The sequence below is a fragment of the Eublepharis macularius genome, chromosome 14 (assembly GCF_028583425.1).
Source record: "Eublepharis macularius isolate TG4126 chromosome 14, MPM_Emac_v1.0, whole genome shotgun sequence".
NCBI lineage: Eukaryota > Metazoa > Chordata > Lepidosauria > Squamata > Eublepharidae > Eublepharis > Eublepharis macularius.
Genome location: NC_072803.1, coordinates 9,562,304 through 9,583,011, shown reverse-complemented (window position 1 = coordinate 9,583,011; position 20,708 = coordinate 9,562,304). Strand labels below are relative to the sequence as shown.

At 45.4% G+C, this 20,708-nt stretch overlaps 1 protein-coding gene across 1 annotated transcript in view; it reads right to left on the bottom strand.

Annotated features, from left to right (window-relative positions):
- The window catches only part of GRAMD1B (GRAM domain containing 1B), a 138,454-nt gene that overhangs the window by 101,902 nt on the left and 15,844 nt on the right, over positions 1 to 20,708 (bottom strand). Inside the window, exon 2 of the mRNA XM_054997817.1 lies at positions 15,514 to 15,591. Coding sequence (XP_054853792.1) covers positions 15,514 to 15,591 — 78 coding nt within the window. The remainder of the gene's footprint in view (positions 1 to 15,513; positions 15,592 to 20,708) is intronic.

Below are 20,708 nucleotides of genomic sequence, written 5' to 3'. Positions count from 1 at the left end.
AGCAGACATGAGGAAAAGAAAACTGAATCAAATTGAGGGAACAAGTCTGAGGGGAAAGAGTTTAATCCTTTCCCCTCGTGCTGCGTTTCTACCCTAAACTACACTCACACACAACCCTCAAGCTACACTCTAGCAATACCAGGGCCGATTCCGCACAGCTTACCTGAAGCCGGAATGTTGCGAAACATGCTGGCAAACTCGCACGAGAAAACACGATCTTTCGCGTTTTTGCCGGCATGTGCCACAATGTCCTGCAACGTTCTGTCTTCAGGTAAGCCGTGCAGAATTGGCCCAGGTGGGAGGTAGGATTTAGAACAGGAAACTAGCATAGGTACCAAGTCTTAATAACCCATCCCCTCCAGTACCATTTTCTCAAATTCCCTCTCCAAGTGAAAGCATTTAAGTAAAAAAAAAAACCTTGAAAGATTCCGTGTAGATATCCTGCCTTCTCATCTAATTGTGCCTAAAGTAAAGCCACCTACTGAACTGGTGACAAAGAAAAAAAAATGGAACCAGGTTTTGGTACCCTTCTCAAAAGCAGTAAACAACACATTTTACCAACTCAAGAATAACTGTTCTACCTCACAGGGTCATCATGAGGACGGTGACAGAAGAATCTTGTCTGCCTGCCAATACTTAAGTGCCTTGTAAATATTTAACAATGACCATAGCAGCTTTGTTTGAACTGACAAATTTCTGCAGCAGCAGACAGGCCCTGATCTTTTAATGTACTTTAAACCCCGTGGCATCCCCTTTGCAGTGGAAGTAATAATAATTTCCTGTATACAGCCATAGCCTCCCTCCCCATGAAAACTATGCTCAAAGCACTTCACATTGGAATAATACATGAAACTGCGTTCAAAATAAATAATGTAAAACCATTTACAAAGGAGAAACGGTAAAGGAAATGGGGAAAATGTAATGAGTAGCTGACAGTAGATTCTTTAAGCAACCAGAGAATAGGCAGGGGCACCTCTGAAAATCTGAGAAGACAGGAACAAAGATGGAGGCCATGATGGGGCAATTTTCACACAGAGACAATAAAGAAATGCAAGTGAGACAAGAGCCTCCCTAGACCGGGGGCTAATGCTCCAGGGAAAAATGTTCAATATTACAAGGAGCTGCTTTAGGCTAACTATTGATCCATCCACCCCAGTGCTGTCTCTTCCAACTAGAAATAGCTTTGGGGGCTCTTGGTGCCAAGTTTCCAGCATAGTTCTCCAAGATGCCTTTAACTAGGAACACTGAGGGCTGCACCTGAAGACCCAAAGCATGGGCGGTACCATTGAGCCACTGGCCCCATCTCAAAGGGGAAGAGCCACATCTCCGTGGCAGAGTGGCATATGAAGAAAGTGTATGCATCCACGTAAGAAGGAAAGTAGCTGGCTTAAGGCTGTCCAAGTGAGTATTGCGCAGCTCGGATTCTCCTCTTCAGCTCTCCTCCAGACGGGAGGAGACTTAGCTAGATAAGCTCTGAGGTGGAGAGTTGAAGACATCGGACGTCAATTTGATAATTCAAGATCTCCCAACTTTACTGTAACACATTATAGATGGTATCTTGCTAATGCAGCTACTTATTTATACACTCTGGAAAACAATAACCAAAAAAAGAGCCTTTACTCTTGCTAGATTTTCCACCCTGCCATCTACAATCATTGAGGGCAGATATCGGAAGATCCAATGGGCAGAGAGACTCTGCTCATATAATAGTGGCGAGATAGAGACGACAGCACATATGTTTTTTGTTGCCCCTTTTACATGAAGATCTGTGCTGTGTGTATCCTTCCACTACTTGAACGATCTATAAACATCTCTGATTCGGCCAGTATAAATATGCTTCTGTCCGAAAGAAGTTCCGAGATTACTCAGCAAGTAGCCATGCTTTGCTCCCAAGCGATTAAACTCCGTTCTCTTCAGATCTCACCAGGCAATGCTGATGAAGAATTGATTGCAATATCTAACACTATAGCTTAGTTATTCTTACCCATACTTTGTCTGGGTCTGTGCAAAATTTTATCTACACCTGCTGTTAGCCCTGATTTAAATGCTAGACGCTAGATGGCATCTACTGGCCTTCTGGTTAAGCATCACACTATTACATCTTTAGTTCACCAGTCCTGGTGGATTTTTCCTAATATGGTAGTGTTTGTTTTTGATGTTATGTATTAGCGTCCAGATCTGTTTACCTCATATGTTATATTTTGCCTGCTTTTGTGCTTTCCACTTCCTTTTTCTCTGGTCATGGACTGTAATAATAATAAAATTTGAAGGAAAGTACCAATAAAGTTTTGTAGCTGCCTTATATTGTGTCAAACCAGGGCTTTTTTTCAGCAGGAACGCAGTGGAACGGAGTTCCGACACCTCTTATAAATGGTCACATGGCCAGTGGCCCCGCCCCTGATCTCCAGACAGAGGGGAGTTTAGATTGCCCTCCATGCCGCATGGAGGGCAATCTAAATTCCTCTCTGTCTGGAGATCAGGGGGCGGGGCCACTGGCCATGTGACCATTTTCGCTGAGGGCAATTTAAACTTTAAAAAAAACTCCCCCCTTGTTCCAGCTGACCCAAAGTGATGTCATTGTGCGATCTTGCGTTCCACCACCTCTTCTCCCAGAAAAAAAAGCCCTGTATCAAACCGTCGGTCCAACTAGCTCAACACTATTTTGACTGGCAGCAATTCATCAGGGTCTCAGGTAGAGAAAGGTCTTCTCCAATATCTACAGTCTTTCAACTGGGACTTTCTGTGCACAAAGCCCTGCTGCTGAGGCCTAACATATCCTCTAGAAGCAAAAGCTCGTATGCACGATGGTGGTGTGTTTGTGTAAAAGCACCAGAAGTGTATTACTCCAGCAGTTCCCAGACACCTTGCCTGTGCTCCTCAGAACTGATCTTTAAGGGGAAGGGGAGAAGGAGAGTGCGAGAAAGGGCAAAGAGAAATGTAGACACTCTGTGATGCGATATGAAGGACAGGGCAAGACGTAACTTTATGGAAGGCCGCCCACTACTACTCCTAAGACAGGTGTGACTGTGAAGCACAGCTTGTGACAAGCCAGACCCTGTTCTCCTGAGAACAGAACATCCCAAGCCTTTGCGGTGCTGGGACAATAGTTTTTATTTTTCTCTTGTGACGGAGAGATTTTTCAAGGGCTGCAGCCAGCAAGGCTGGTATGCCAGGTGCAGAAGGCTCTGAGATTGGAAGAAAAAGGAAGGCATTCATCTTACACTGACCTCTTGTCAAAAACCCTACATTCCTCAACAATGTCGGCAATGAGCCTGTGATGCTCCATGCTATAATTAACATCCCACCTCTGCTGCTTCAGAAGAGGAACAATGCTGGCGTCAGAGGAACAATTGAGTGGCCGATCGTACAACTGCAGGAGGCATGCTGAGCACAGCAAATCTGAGCACGTTAGGAAAGCTATTTCCTCTCTATCTGTCGCCCCTCGGAAAACAGGGAGGCTGTGGGCTTTTGCCTTTGTGGTTCAGGCTATCAGATCCCAATACCCTTTGACACATTATCCAGCTCTGTGGACAGATGATCGTTGCTTTATCTGTGGTCATATACTTGCCACTGTGAAGTTCCCAAAACAAGTTCATGACAACATGCGTGTGCTTCACCATTGAATAGGGTAGCACAGGTCACAGACAGGGCCAATACGGATCTTTCCAGATTCCCAAGCCCCAAATCATCAACTATAGCCCTGAAACCAACACTGAAGCCTTTCTTGGCCTCAAATTGGACTGCTTCTAGTATGCAGAAAGGCTAAAGGCAACTTGATTTATTTATCTGTGAAAGACAGGGGTGCTCAATAGACAGGCTGGCCCTGTGAATCTCTCATGCAGGTCATAGACAGGAAGAGTGACTGCTTCTACACTGCTGAGACACAGAAGTGGAACAATCTGGTCTCTCAAAACACAAGCAGTCAGAACACAGATTTATGGGCTAGCTACCTTTGAAACGTCATTATTCCAGACAGAACATAAACTGGAACCCACATTACAAGTTTTATGTAAACCAACCTTTTCGTGATGGACATGGGGTAGGTCAGTGTTGCAGGAATTCAACCATATGGAAAGAATTGTGTTAGGGACATAAGGTGTTAAGGCACTGGGTATGTCTTTGCACTCAGGAGAAAGAGGGGAAAGTTCCAAGGTAAACTCTGAAGCCCAGTTATGAAACACGGGGGCATTTCATACCTTTTTCTTGTACAAAGATAGGAAAAACATGCGCGCCGTGATGTACAAGGTGCAACGCAAGGGTCTGCTTCCCCGCAAGCACAAACTGGGCAGCTGATACACACAGTAAGATCTTGTGCTAACCAGGCCCTTTGCAAAATATCCACTGACTAAAAATAGATTGAATTCAAAGTAAGTGAGATATGCCCTACAGGGGTTACTGGGACATGAAAATCATTAGCCCTCGGGGGAAGGTTAAAGCTGTTGTCACAACAGGATGTTTGTATTGGAGGTATTTGTCTTTCAAGCCATCCTCCTATAAAAACTGCCATTTCCACACACCCCTCATCAAATACACTTCAAACCTGACCGATTTTCCATAACCTTTCAGCCTTCGTCCATTTCTCCCCCCTCTCTCCTTCCCCCATCCCATAAGTCCATTTTCTCATAGCCTTTATTTATTGCTCCCCTCTTGGACTGTGTAAACTTCTCTGTAACATTTGCCCACTAGCCTCCAATTCTCAGCTGGGGTTGGAAAGAGATGTCAGATGCTAGAAGAGAAGCCATCTGTAAAACCAGGCACTGTGTTTCTATTTTACACCACAAGTTAAAGCTATTCTCCAGTGTAAGCCTGAGAGGTGATTTGGGGCTACACCTTGATCTTAAGCAAGACTGACTCCAAAAATCAATGGGAGGAATTGCTTAATATAAATGCCCCAAATAGGTGCCCCACTGGTCTCTCCCTTGTGTTTTGCCTTTCCTACACCATCGTTTTGAACACAAGAGATCTTAATCTTCAACAACCTCATATTGTGTTTCCATCTGTCCCTGAGCTACCTTGCCAAACTTGCCAACACTATGCAGTTTATCCTTATATGGTCCATACGAGGTAATAGAAGAGAATCCCATTTTACAGACTCTGTACATTAGCCAAGGTTGCACAAGTAGGGTTGAATTAAAAATTAGCTCTACTCCCTGAAGTTCCAGCCTATTACAGGCCAGAGTTAAACTAATATGGCTTGTTTTCAGCCTCTTGGGACTTAGAATCCACCTGTGCGGTTAACTGACGGGATTCACTGCCACAGGGTGAGGTGGTGGCCATTTGCTTGGGTTTTTTTAAAAAGGGCTAGACAAAGTCATACAGTCCTCCAATGTCTGTTAGCCACTTGGAGCCCCCCATGTTCAGAGGCTTTGGATACCAGATAATGGGACATAAAATAAGAGAAGATGATTATACTCATGCCGTTTTGGGGCATCCTGGAGGTAACTGGCTGGCCACAGGGTGCTTAACTAGATGGACCCAGTCTGATCCGCCAGGGCTCTTTTTATATTCCCACGGATGCAACTTGCATGCTTCCACTCAACAGTCATACCTTGCACATGCAGTCATGCAGATGAGTGAAGGGATGGACATGTTTTAAGCATCAGACCCTTTCCCCATTCCAGCCTCACCGATCAGAATACTTACATGACTCTGAAGAAGGACAGCTTTTTCCTCAGAGAGGCTACACGAAAATGGCAAACTTGCTTCGCAACTACGTAGGAGGAGACCTTCTTGGGATGGAGATTCTGGACCATGGCCGTGCTTTGCGGTGCACTAGCCAGCTCAGGCACTGGCAGCCCATAGAAGAACTGGAGCCAGCAATCCAACACAGATTCTAGTCCCAATGGAAGGATGAGTTCAGAGTTTAGCCCCAAGAGACTGCTCCGAAGGGCATCCTTAAGTGTCAAAAGCTTAGTGTGCAAATGCGTCTTCTGTTGAGCCTAGTTACTTACAAGTTTGCCCATTTTGCAACAGCATCTTTGGCTTCATCTTTGTGCCAAGGACAGCCAGGTTAAGGGAGACGTCACTAGACTCCAAAAAAACAGTCCCCAAAATAACCTTCTCTTCATTATCATCCCTGAGCCACTATCCCAGTGGCTGAAAACCTTGCTCGAATGTTTACATTTAACCTTCGATAGTTTCCTTTGAATCCTTCTGGTATGTCTGTGCTCATTCCTCACCAGCTTCCTGGCTGCGTGCGTCTTTAGATGTAGGAAGGTCTTCTCTGTTCCAGTTCTCAAGAAGCAACCCAGCCCTGCTTGCACAGCTCCACCTGCAAGTGATGTCAGATGAGTTGTGCTGCAGGGAGTAGCAAAGCTTTCATCCCTCAGCTCCCAGGACCTGAGCAAACTGATTCCCCCAAGGAGCACAGCCTTATCCCCTCTTGCTACCATCAGCAACTACAATTGCTCACAAGCACCGGAGAAGTGTGCACAGGTGCACTTGAGAGCACTGAGGCTCTACAGAGCATGAATCACATGTGCAAACATGAGAGCCCAAATGGGAAACAGCTGATGACTATCCCTGCATATAACTTCCTTGAACTGTGTTGATTCTCAGAACTGGGTAGATTGTTTCATTGGCTTCAGGCAAAACCCAGAATACTATATGAGCCTGCAAAGAAGCGAGGCAAAACGTCAAAGGAGTCCAAATACGCAGGAGGCCTTTTCAGCAATGCATCCAAGGTTTTATGACACTCTCTTGCTAGACCAGAGAAATGTATCAAATTGTAAACTTCCATTCCAGGGCAGAATTCATGGGCCGCTGTTCAAAAGAAATTTCTGAAAAGTTGCCTTTGCTACTGCGAAGCCCTAGCCTTCATAAAAGGGTGTTTTCCTTCTTAAAGAATATACATGACACCCATCTTAATTAAGGACAGTTTGGGAGAGGAATGTAGCTACTGCCACACTGGTCCTTTCCAATGAAGCACAATAGCAAATGTTGCCCAGTTTTGTAAAATAATTCTTTATTATTAAGTATTATCATACCTGTATCCCCTGTCACCTACTGCTGCCTGTTGTTCTCTCTTATAGGTGGATCTGCATCCATGGATCCCCTGGGAAGATGCTCCCACCATTGTCCTCTTAGGCCACCAGTTCCAACAGAAACCACATTCTGGTAACCACAGCGAACAAGTGGAGTCCTATCTGGCCACCTTAATATCATGGTAGTCACTTCCTCTAACAATGATACCAAACCCAAACGCAACAGATCCCCCACAAAAGGGGGAGAGGCTAAGGGTCCAGAGCTTCCTCACTCCTTTCAGCAAGTAGGGAGAATGGACAGGAGGCTCTTGGTGGGGTTTTGCCCACCCTTCTGATATAGATTGGGCAGGGGGCTGAGTCTGCAAGACTATTTCTACCCACTCTGGGGCAAATGGCATTCAGCCAGCTTTTGCTGAAAATGAGTTTCCCATCTGGCACCTCCATCTTTCTCAGAGCTTCCTCCTAACCCTGCCTGATAGGCCGTCATTTCTGAACCAATTCCTACTGGATTAAAGACATGGGAAGCAGTATGCTGATGTGTGATGCCTTTTCCTATCAGCAAGGTTACTTCCTTTTGTAGCTGTTAGGTGGTAAACTGGAGGCACGGGAGCCTTTGCATGTTAGCAACATGCCCACCAGGGTTTCTTATTGGCCATAAAGCCTTCAGGTTAACATTATTGAAGAGGGATAGACCACTGGAGGAAAGCATCTTTAGGAAAAGAATAAATCACAACAGGTACCAAACAGTCATTCGCAGCCATGTCCTCCCTTGGGTTATTAATTGTCCCTCCAGGGATAAATGAATGAGCGGTTCCTTCCGTCAGTTTAGCTGTAATTACAAATGATTTTGCTGTGCTGGAAAAGGAAGGCAGGCCTCTTGGATCCTTTGCCAAGAAAACAAGGCAAGAGCACGTCCTGAGTTGGTTAAAGAAGAATACAAGCGAGCCCAGGTGCCCTGGCAACTGACCGTCATCATGGGCAGGAGGTAGTGAAATAAGTATTAGCTGCCCACTGCTGATGGCCAAGTCCTTGCAGGTTCAAGTGATATCTCAGAGAACATAATCTTCAGGGTAAACTGGAACTGATCCAGCATTTGATAGAATGAAATGAAAGCTGAGTCTAAAAGCCAAGCAAGGCTGGGAATCCTCAGCCTGGAGGCTGTGAGGACAGAAAACCTGCAGCTTCTGTGCAGCTGAGAACCCCCAGCTCACCCCCCCCCCCAATAAAAAGGAAGAGTTCCGGCATAATACATTTCGCTGTTCTGGCCAAAACAACAGCCACAAAAGTCACACGCGCCACTTTCATCGTTTCACTCCTCCCCTCCCCCTACCGCCTCTTTTATGCTAATGCTGCACTTTGGAGTTATAATAAATCAACTCTCCAAGAGAGCCAAAGATGTATGAATCCAAGTTTGTCCTAAAAAAAAATCACACAGCGGTCTTTTTTTTTTTAGGGAACTGGGAGAAAAGAACGCCTAAAAGTTTTATTTGGAAGCAAACAAAGATGACAATTCTCTTAGCATGTGGCAGCTCAAATGATTTCGAGGCCCAGTAAAAGCCCCCAAAGCTAAAAGTCGAGGGAAACTCACCCACAGCTTTGCCTTGCAAAGTATATGAAAATCAGGTAGTTTTCCAATTACTCACCCAGGTGTTCTGATCTTACTGGGAAGCTCGGGGGGGATACTGGTCAGAAACGAACCAACACAAAGCAGTGGTAAATCCAATGGAGGAGAATTGGAGACAAGGGTGCAAAAAGAAATGAGTGTAAAATATGCCCATGTCTCCCATGGCAGGTGTTGCATGCCTCCTGATGCTGCTAGCCAACAGTTTGTGGTCTCTCTACCACTCTACACATAAAAAAGAACTTTTCCTTTCATCATGTAACGATGCCAGGTAACTCTCAAAAGACTTCACTTCAGGAGTTAAAGTTCTTTATTGATAAGATGCCAGTTTGCATCATCCTTGCCAGGCTACAGACAAGCCTAACACAGATAAAGGTTCCCCGTGGCTACTCCTAATCCCGCCTCCTTCCTCCTAACAGTCCTTGAACTCTGCAAGCGGGAAAACAGGCTGTGGGATTCATAGACTTCTCAAGGCCAGGCAGCTCCCAGACTCGGGAGAATTTACCGCAGGAATCAACGACCACTTCCCGTTGTCAGTTTCCCAACCCAGGTATGAATGACAGAAATCACTACAACAGCCTCAGCTTCAGCTGCAAGGATATTAAATATGACAGGTGACTCTGAGCACCTGACACATCGGACCTTTTCTCCCTGCTTTTAAAAAAGACACAATTGACACCCTGAACCACCAGCATAACCACAGATAAATCCGTCAGGCTAATACCATGCTGGGGGGAAAGCAGCATGGGATAGCCCAGTCTCGTCAGATCGCAGAAGCCAAAGAGGGTAGACCCCATTTCGTACTTGGATGGGAAACCACAAAGTAAAACTGGGATTGCTTTGCAGAGGAAGGCACCGGAAAACCACCTCTGCTCCTCGCTCGCCTTGAAAGCCTCTTGCTGGGGTCACCGTAAGTCGGTTGATGGCACACACATACATATTACACCATGCTATCTTAAGAACATATTGCTAGCATGTCTGTCTTAGGTCTTATTTTTCTAAGGATAGCTGTGGGCATTAATTGTGAAAAACCTGGGCATGCACTCTAAAATCACCACTATGCAAAAATAATTGAAAATGTAATATTAGTACAACCTGCAGCTGTTTGAAAATGCAAGATTTAAGTCCAGTAGTAAAGACCAACAAGATTTCCAGGGTATGTCTGAAAATGATATGTTTAACTGTATGGGGGATTGTGAATGTGTATAACCACAAGCCTGTGATATATGAGTGGCTTATATAGGCTTCCTTACACTGCCTTTCACCCCAGACACATCCAACCCAGTCTTATCCACTCTCCAGGGTCTCAGGCAGAAAAGGCGCTTTACCTTCCTATTAACTGGAGACACCAGGGATCGAACCTGGGACCTTCTGCATGGCCACTTCCTGTGACATATGAAGCTGTCTTCCATTGAGCCAAGTCAGACCATTGGCCCAACTAGCTTAGCCATGTCTAGTTGGACGAGCAAACAGCACCCCACCCCGACCTTTTCAGCTCAGGAAAATGGCATAGGAGGGAAAGCTGTTGCCTTCCTTCCCTTGTGCCACACTTGCAAGCCAAATCCAGCCCCGCAGAACTTTGGAATTTTAGTTCCCCACTGTACTGCATGACACGAGCCAGGCTGGGGAACCCCCAACCTGACTTCTGCCATGCACATTGTCTAGTTGAGCCCTGAGGAGAAAAAGGAAGGGACAACAGGATCGCAGAGGACAGAGAAGCAATGACGGTGCCCCGAACTGGGAGGCAGATGATTGAGAAAAGCTGAGATAACAGCAAAAGCACTGAGATGGGGGCGTTTCAGTAAGGAAACCAGTTGCAAGTGGGTAACCATGTTTGTCAATAGTAAAAGAGCAAGATTCGGGTCCAGTAGTTTGAAATAGATTTTTACTTCTTAACCCTTTAGATATAATATCCAGTCTTTTGCATTTGGTAAGAAAAGTGGTATCAGTCTGTATCTATGCAAGTTTTTTTTTTGTACTGTTGACAACTATTCTGAGGAGGCAAAAAGAAAAGGTGTATCTGGAGGGAATACCAATAATTCTATTCATTCTACGTACAAACTACAGACAAATGTACCAGCCATGAGCTAAGAATTGTTTTCCCCTGGCTGAACTAACTGCGCTCTGTGTGACGCATCATGCACCATGGACTCATGCAGGGTTACAAGATAGCTGCCACTTTGGCTTGTGCACTGCTCCCCACATCCTAGTGTCAGAAGCAGCTTCTCTTTCTGTTTGTCACTTCAGGGCTGCTAAGCAGGTTTTGGGTGCAACACAGGCAGAGGTCACAGAGCCCACAGAGCAGAAGGACTGTCCCTGACCCCGTCACAATCGCTGGCACAGAACTGTTTTCCAAGGAGAAGCCTCACCTCACCCGGAGGCTGGCCTTCAGATTGTTAATCAAGGAGCCCCTGTGCTTAAGCAGTGTGTCCTTAGCCATAAGGAGAACCTGTTGCATTAGCATTTCCCAAAGTGAAGATTTCCCACCTTACACCGGGTGTCACAACAATTCAGTAACTATTTGAATTACCTGCCGCAAGCCCCCCTTTACTGACTGGGCCATAACAGATTCCGCACAGACCCTCCTCACTTGGATACCTCCTGTTCTTTATTTTATTTAGAATCATTATTCTTAAGACCGGGGCTTTTTTTCTGGGAAAAGAGGTGGTGGAACTCAGTGGGTTGCCAGCACAGGGGTCAACTCCTGGCGGGAGGTGGTACCCCTGGTACTACATGCGCACGGGCAAAGTGTGCGCACGCTTCCGGGACCGCGTAACGACGTCACTTTGGGACAGCTGGAACAAGAGGAGGAGTTTTTAAACATTTAAATTGCCCTCAGCGAAAATGGTCACATGACTGGTGGCCCCGCCCCCTGATCTCCAGACAGAGGGGCGTTTAGATCGCCCTCCACGCTGTGCGCGGAGGGCGATCTAAACTCTCCTCTGTCTGGAGATCAGGGGGCGGGGCCACCAGTCATGTGACCATTTTCAAGAGGTGCCAGAACTCCGTTCCACCACGTTCTGGCTGAAAAAAAGCCCTGCTTAAGACCCAGAACTGATCTTTCCCTCTCCCCACATCCATTCAAGCTAGACACCATCTTTTCTCCTCCACTCTTTTCAAGCCTAGAAGGAAAAGAATTTTTTTCTTCTTAAATTCTATTGCTTGCCTTATAACAGGCAACAGAATCCTTCCAGAATTTTTAAAAAGTTTTGGTTCGCTGTATTCTTCCTGCAAGAATTTTTGACTGGTGGTGTTTGTGTAATTGTGGAAGCTGGTATTGCCAGAAGACGCGCGTCCAAGCTTCGTTTCTAACTTTTTGGATTACTGGCTGCCCAGATGCGGGGATCCCTGCCTTGGGACTTGGATCTCTAGACTGGCAGTTACTGCCATTTCTTTTTCTTTCTCTTTGGCCTCTTGCATAATGTCGGGGTGCTTGGAATGCCTGGCTCTTTAGTAGGCAGTCTAACACCGGCTGTCAGCTACTGGGGCTCAGTATTATTTTGTCTGCTTGAGATTTCTTTCTGGTTTCATTCTATCCAGGTCTCTTGGTTCCTTTCCGTTTATGACAATGCTCCACAGCTTAGTTATAGGTCCCTTAATTTTGTTGTATGGATCACTGTCTATATTTGAGGGTTTATTTCAGTCAGGTGCAGAAACTAAGTCAGCAGCTTGTTAAAGTGAGAGACAACAGAAGGTAGCTTCCTTAGACTATGTACAGTGCAAGCCTAAGCAAAGTTACTTCATTCTATAAGCCTATTGAAATCAATGGGTTTTGAAAGGAGACCTCTGCTTAGGATTGCACTGTTAGTATGGATTTGGACCAAGTGTAAACTGGGCCCTTCTCACTAGTACCTGTAGGCCGAGTAGCTACATGCTGAACCAGGACGTGCAACACAGAAATCACCCAATTGCTTTACTCCTTACTCTGACTGCTTTTCTTTCAAGTGTGTAATGAGGAGAGACATTTTGCCATTTGACCATGTCTGCTCTTCCTCTGCACGGTCCATGTACCACTCAATGCATATGTTACACCATGTTCAGCACAAACACACACACACATATTCTGTTGCACATGTTTAGAACAAACTGCTCCTCCTATGGAACAAAAAATTAGTTGCCATAAACATGGTCTGATGCTCCTCCTGTCTGTTTTCAGTGTTGGACAAAATGAGTTTGCTCTGCTGTTTCCAATATAACAATGTTGCACCAACACTGTTCATGTTTGCATAGTCAATAATACTTCACAAACGCTTGACTTCTATACAATTGCCTCAGTCTGCAGCTTCTTTCTTCCCTGTAGCAATGTCTGATGCTGTTAGATTTATGGTCAATATAAGTATACACTGAAAACCACCGGCAACAGTAATTGTCTTTGCAATGGTAACTGATTTTGTACAATAACTTCACCAAGGACGTTACAGTATTGCCACAGAAACGGACAGCATACATGCTGGAGAAACATTTTTGGACATTTTCAAGTCACTGGGATTGTGGGAGGAGGGGGTCTTATATTTATTTAGAAAAAATTGGAAAAAAATGAAATAATAAAATGCTGTCTTTCTTGTCAAACCTAACTTTACTTTCTAAGTTTGCTTTACTATTTTTAGGAACATGAAGTATATTATAGACAATTTAGCTAGTAAATTCCACTATAAAGGTTGTAAATGCCTTAATTCTAGTCAAACTGTTATTATGAAAGTATCTACTGTTAGAGACGGTGCCACAAACTAGCATGCCTAGGTATATCTTAGTTTTCCTAGCTGGAAAAAATAGGAATGGAAGTTGAAAACAGAAGCCAACAACATATAGTAAACAACAGAAGAGTTTTATTATCTGGATCCAAAGAACTGCACAATTAGTTCCACACATTCAATAAGGGAAGTGGGCTTATCACAGCAGCTGCCCCCCTAGGGCTGCCAGCTCTGGCATGGGAAATTCCTGGAGATTTGGGGGCAGTAATTGGGAAGGGTGGAGTTTGAGGAGGTAACTCAGTGGGGATGTAATGCCATAGAGTCCACTCTCTGAAGCTGCTGTTTCCTCCTGGGGAACGGGTTTCCAATCTGGAGATCAGTCATAATCCAGTACTCCAGGCCACAACTTGAGGCTAGCAACCCTAACTTGCCTCCTTTGCCTCGTCACCAAACAAAGGAGAATTGTAAACTTATTCTGTGACTAGCAACCTGGCCGTTTTTTTTAAAAAAAACAGGCTCTAGAAAGCAGCCTGCTGTGGAGAGCAGGAGCACTCCAGAGCTCTAGCACTCCAGCAGCACTCTCGCGCTCCACAGTGGGCCAATTTAGGCCCGTTTGAGGCCGAAATTGGCCTGGTACAGAGTGCAGGAGTGCTGCAATTTCAGCCTCAAATGGGTCCAAGTTGGCTTCAAACTGGCAGAAATCGGGCTGGTGCAGAGCACAGGAGCACTCCAGGGCCCGTTGCGCTGCATCAGCAGCATTCCTGTGCTCTGCACTGGCCTGATTTGGCCTCAAATGGGTGGAAATCGGGTCAGTGTTGAGTGCAGGAGTGTGCCAGGCTCATGGCATCACTCTAGCAGCATTCCTGTGCTCCCATTTGAGGCTGAATCAGGCCCGTTTGGGGCCGTAATGGGGCCAGTGCAGGGTGCAAGAGCACTCCAGGGCTCAAGGCACCAATCCAGTAGTACTCCTGCACTCCCGTTTGAGGCCAAAAATCAGGCCAGTGCAGAGTACAGGAGCACTCCAGGGCCCGTCGCGCTGCTCCAGGAGTGTCCCTACATTCCACAGGAGCCCAATCTGGCCTCAAACAGGTGGAAATCGCATTGGTGCAGAGCACAGGAGCACTCCAGGGCTCAGGGTGCCACTCCTATTTGGGGCTGAAATTCGCCTGCTGCGGATCACAGGAACGCTGACGGGGAAGAGCGATGGGCCCTGGAGTGCTCCTGCACTCCACAGTAGGCTGATTTTGGCCCCAAACGGGCCCGATTCAGATTCAAACAAACTGAAATCATCCCACTGTGGAGGGCAGGAGTGCTGTTGGAGTGGCGCGCTGGGTCCTGGAGTCCTGTGCATTGCATCAGCCTGATTTCTGCCCATTTGGGGCCAAAATCGGGGTGATGCGGAACGCAGGAGCGCTCCAGGGCCTGTCGCGATGCCCTGGCCTATTCAGGACCTGGCTGGTGTGGGAGTGTAGCCTTCCCCGCTGATGTGCGAAGCAGTAGCGCCAGGCCGCACTGGGCCTTCCCTCAGCCGCTGCGAAGCCTTGGGAGGAGCGTGCTGGCGTGCTGGGCCTCCCCGCCCCCTCCTAAGCAAGCTGCATTGTCGATGACTCTTTATCCTCACACTGGCTAGAGTGTGCCTGCGTGGGGATAAAAAGTGAGTTACCGCCAATACGGCTTTCTTTTTATATAGTAGGATATGACATAGGGGTTTGCCATTCCAAGGTAAAAGGAGTGAAATTTCACTGGTCATATACTGGTCCTTATGCACATGTACAGAGGTTCTTTGGGTCCTCTTAGCCAGTATCAAGTCCTCAGTGTTATCATGTAGAAACAGAGGAAATGCTGCCTTTTAGAGAAAAGGCTCAGAAATAAAAACCCCAGCGATGCAATTAAAGAGTAGCAAGAAATACTCAGTTAAAGTTTACGGTAACACTGAGGTCTTCAATAGTATATGAATATCATACTGGGCTAACAGCTTAGAGACATGTAAGCAGCTCCAGGCACATGAAGATGTTTTCAACAGAGATGGACCAATGTCCAGAGATGGACCAAAGCCCATGTGGCCTTCTCTGAAAAGAAACAGCTCTCAGGCAAAGTTTCCTCTCCCAGCCCCACTATGTGACTTCCGGGAACCTGGGCTCTTTGGAAGGCAAAGCACGAGGTCTCTCCCTAAATCTCTAACTCCTCCCCTCCTTTGATCTGATGCTGTCACTCCTACCTGTCGTCACGGATTCGGGGGCTCAAGAATCGGGACGTGTCATCATCGTGGCTGCTTTGCTGACTGCTCTGTTGGCTGCTGCAGGGGGAAAAAGCAAAACGTAAGACAGAAGCAATTCATTCTGCCGGTGGATGGCTGCCTCAAATAACAGTCTATAATGAAGCCTTTCTAGACAAGCTTAGCAAGTAAAATATTTACAGTTTATTTTGTACTGCAAGTCTTATCCTAGGGCTAGTTAATAATTAGGTTCAACGTGGAAGTTTTAGGTGGAAAAAGGACTTTATGCAGCAACATTCATTACAAAATGGACAGGCACAATACCACCCCCTAAAGATACACTTTCTCGTCCTCCTTCCAAGCTTTTATTAAAGTCTTCGTATATTTGGTGGCATGTTTAAAAATGCCTCTAGGTCCACAGAGATACACTTGAATATTTAAGGGTGGCATGTTCATAAGTAACCACAAGATAAATGAGAAAGTGGAATGTTGGGGCAGAAGACTGAAGAAAAAAATGTTTTCAAAATGCTCTCATATCTTACCATAGCAAATCCCAGCATTTCAAATAATCTGCAGGACTGCCTGTCCCCATATGTGTCCCGGAGGACGCTCTAGGGTTGCCAGCTCCAAGTTGGGAAATTCCTGGAGATCTGAGGGCCAAGCTACACATGACGAATGACACTTGAACAGCAAGTGTATTTCTCCCTGTTCACTTGCCCTCCACTCAATCCACTTGCCGTTCAAGTGTCATTCGTCATGTGTAGCTTGGCCCTGAGAAGTGAAACCTGGAGAAAGTGGGGTTTGGGGAGGGAAAGGACCTTGGCATGGCATAATTCCATAGAGTCCATCCTCCAAAGCAGCCATTTTCTCCAGCCGAACTGATCTCTGTGGCCTGGAGACCAGTTGTAATTCCGGGAGATCTCCAGCCACTACCTGGAAGCTGGCAGCCCTAGGATGCTCCAATTGGAAGAGGAACAACTATTGGTGGTCCCTGGCCTCAAGGAGGCCCACCTGGCCTCAACCAGAGCCAGGGCTTTTCCGGCCCTGGCTCTGGCCTAGTGGAACTCTCTGCTTATTGAGACCAGGGCCCGGTAGGATTTGTTATCCTTCTGCTGGGCCTGCAAGGCAGAGATGTTCTGCCAGGCATATGGCTGAGGCTGGGCCTGGCCTCCTCTGGCTGGTAAGAGGAAAAATAGAAGATCTGAACCCTCCCTGTTAGGATTGTCTACCATCCTGTTTTCTAAATTAATGTTATTGACTGCTGCCTTCTATATATATTGTTGTACGTGTGCAAATGTTTTAAATGTTTTTTTACTGTTTTAGTTATATATAAATTATATGATGGATTTTTAACTTCTTGTGATCCACCCTGAGCCCACTTGCAGGGAGGGTGGAATTAAAATCTGAAGTAAGTAAGTAAGTAAGTAAATAAATGGTTCGGGTTGACTTTCTCTTCTGAATAGAAATCTCAATTTTGAGAACAGTATCCAGCTCTCCAAATACCCCTGAAATCCTGAAATAATTGGTTGACTCCAAAACCAACACTGAAATCCTGGTACACCTCCTCTCTCACACACACCCCATTTTGTCATGAAAACTATTCTGTAAAGGAACCCATACTAGGACCTGGCTCATCAAAATGGGCTTCATCGTCTATAAACTCTGCAATCATTTAGCAACGTTGCCTTATGTTGGAATGTTAAGAAATACTTCACTAGCTCAGAGACAAAGGGTGACACTCCAACCACATGAACTAAATATGGTGGAGCCCAATGACACAGCCATATATGCCACTGCTCTTTCTCCATGTGATCATCCTCCAACCAAGTATAAGTTTACAATCTTAATTAATTTATTTTTTTTTAAAAAGTCATATTAACTAGGGGTGCATGGATACACTGTGCAATAAATTACGCTTTACACTATCATTTGGCATTGTCTTCGAATCTCTGTTATGACAGTAATATACAGTGCAATTCTAAGCAAAGTTACTCCAGTCTAAGGCCACTGGAGTATCTCTGCTTAGGACTGCGCTGTTAGTGTCCCTCCGCTTCTTTGCAGAGTTCTACAACAAAGACTGCTGAATCTGTGGAATGAAAAGGTAACTTCTTGCTGAGAAATCCCAATTTTTAATATGTTACTTTGCCCAAGAACCCCAAACAATCTATTCTGTTATTTCACTCTAAAAACAATACCTGGTGGATAAATTATGGAGCTGAAAAAGTTGCAGCTGATTCAGTAAAAAGGGAGTCAGGGGGGATGGATTTGTTGTCGTTGTTGTTGTTGTTGTTTTGCTGAGGAAATGCACCCTCTGTCCACAAGATGTCACCATTTGTTTTTCCATCTACACCTTGCAGACACAAACCTTTCTGTGGGACAAATGCCTGTGATCTGAAGTTTCCTTGGACTACTGTGTACTTAAATGCCTTGTCTCAAAAGCTGCATCACAGAGCCAGGAAACGGCAATAAAAATGGTCAGATAGAGAGGAACCTTCCTTACAAAGAAAGGGTAAAGCATGCGGGGTGATGTAATCTAGAAAAAAGATGAATAAGAGAAAGACATGACAGGGGTTTGAAAAATTATGCATGATTGGAGACAGTGGAGAGATTCCCCACCCCCTTTTTTAAAACTGCCATTCCACATAACACTTAGCATTGCACTATTTTTGCCATACAAGCTGCCCTGGATATTGGAGGAGGAGGAGGAAGAGAGGAAGAAGTTGTAGTCTTGTAATGTCAGAATGCAGAGGAAAGATGGAAACAGGTGGCACATTAGTGGTCTCTGGCACAGCTAGGGTTTCCACCCTCCAAATAGGTCCTGGAGATCTCCCAGAATTACAACTGGTCTCCAGATAACAGAGATCAGAACGCTTGGAGAAAATGGCTGCTTTGGAGGGTGGACTCTGTGATGTTATACTATGTTGAGGTCCCCCTCCTCCCCAAACTTTGCCCTCCCCAGGCTCTGCCTCCAAATCTACAGGAATTTCCCAACCCAGAGCTGGCAACCTTCTTACACAGCACACTTGTGGGAATAGCCTTCCAAAGTGTTCTTTGTAACAATATTCCATTCCCACATAATGCAGTGGGAAGGTTGAGCAGGAAAGAGAAAAGTCATTGCTAGGGGAGGTGGGGGGGGAACCGTCCATTTTTTTTAAGATCAAGGAATGTGTTCCCCTCTGCACACATCCTCTTAAGGTGAAACACCAAAAATCAAAAGATAGTTGATGGCCCAGGCTAGCTTGATCTTGTCAGATTGCAGAAGCTAAACAGGATCAGCCCTGGTTAGTGCTTGGATAGGAGGGCACTAAGAACTCCAGGGTCACTACACAGAGGCAAGCAATGGCAAACCACCTCTAAACATCTCTTGCCCTGAAAACCCTACAGAGTTGCTGCCGTAAGTTTGCTGCTATTCCCACCAGTACTGCACCAGAGACCGCAAGTGTGCCATCTTTTGCGGGGGGGGGGGTCCAGCATCACAAGATGATAAGGGCAAAAGCAGCACAGTGTTAAGCACTCTTCTGAACTATAGTTATTAACTTGCCACCCCTTGACTACAGAAGAGAAATGCTTCAGGAGGGCTAAGCGTAGAAGCACCCAAAGTGATGAGCGAAACGGTTTCTTTACAGCCAGCTTTTTGTTGTGTGCTCTGAACATAACAGAATAGCAGAACAGCTCTGCAGAGCAAAGGTTTACCAGGTTTTTCCATATTTCTAGACTGTCCCTGTCCAATGATGGAGTGGGAGGGGGTTGTTGAAATCTGACAAGCAAAACTACTTGCAGCTTCTCTGTAGACAACCATTAGTCACAAATAGGAGAACGTGCACCTTCTGAGTCCAGGAAGCTTAAACCTCAAACTCTACGCCAGACATTCTATATCAGATTCAGCTGTGTTTCTTCTGATTTCCTGTTACCTAGACCAGTGGCTCCCATAGGAATGGCATAAATACACTGTCTGCTAAAGCATCCACAAAACAGCGTCCTTCTTCATTGTTGAAACAGCTTCAGGCAGTTCTCTAAGGGAACTGGCTTTTCCCAAGGCATTATTCCAGAGATTGTGTGATTTTAATTAATTTAGCACAAACTAATTTTGGAATCTGGAACATCTGTTTTGGTTGCTTCCACACTACACTTCTTTTTGTGTTGCTGAACAATCCTTTTTCAGCAATCAGGTGTCAGCAGACTGGGACTGCAAAATGGATTCCACACGGCACATAAGAGAGCGCTACATTCCCCCCATTATCCAGCAATGCCCGTTTCCCACATGCAAGATTCCACTATTACTTGAAAGAAAGTCCTCCCAGTTACTTATTACTTTCCAGCTGCTTCATGTTTTCTTTGATTAATTACTTCCCGCAGCATTCCCGAACACTTTCTCAATTGCTTCCTTTTCCCTGAGGGCAGAGGGGGGAGTTTAAATTAGTATTTTTCTCTTTGATTGCAAAGTGATTGCTCATTTCATAATTTCATAACTGAGAAATTATGATCACAAAAATAAAAGGGAAATGATTCTTGCTTCAAAAAGGAAAAGAGAAATTGGAGCTCATACGCACCAGAAAGGAAGTGACTGAATTGAACAAAGAATTCTTGGGTACTGTTACCAAACAGGAAGTAATTCATTAAGCACAGAGATATAGACGCTGCTTTAAAACAACAGGGATATGGAGGGACATTCAAAAGGATAGCAAACCTAGGAAACCTCAATAGCACTCTGGTGTGCTGCTATTAATTGCATTTAAGTAAAATAAACTGCCCCATGTGGAGTGGAGACTGCCATCAAGTCATAGCTGACTTATGGTGATCCCTAGTGGGGTTTTCATAGCAAGAGACTAACAGAGATGGTTTGCTATTGCCGGCCCATGCAACCCTGGTCTTTGTTGGAGGTCTCCCATCCAACTACTAACCAAGGCTGACCCTGTTTAACTTTCAAGAGCTGGTAAGATCAGGCTTGCCCAGGCTTTTCAGGTCAGGGCAAACTGCCACATATCACCTCTGGAAAAAAAAAGAGTGGAAAACAACCCATTAACCACTAGAATGAATAGGCTGACGAAGGCATTGTCTGGATTCTCTATAAAGTTGACAAATGACATCAAGTCCAGCCTAAATGGACAGCATGCAAAGAACAATGTATTTTTTAAGTCCTGAAAATAACCCCCAAAACATTAATGCCTCAAATCTTCTCCAGACAGAGAAAACAGACT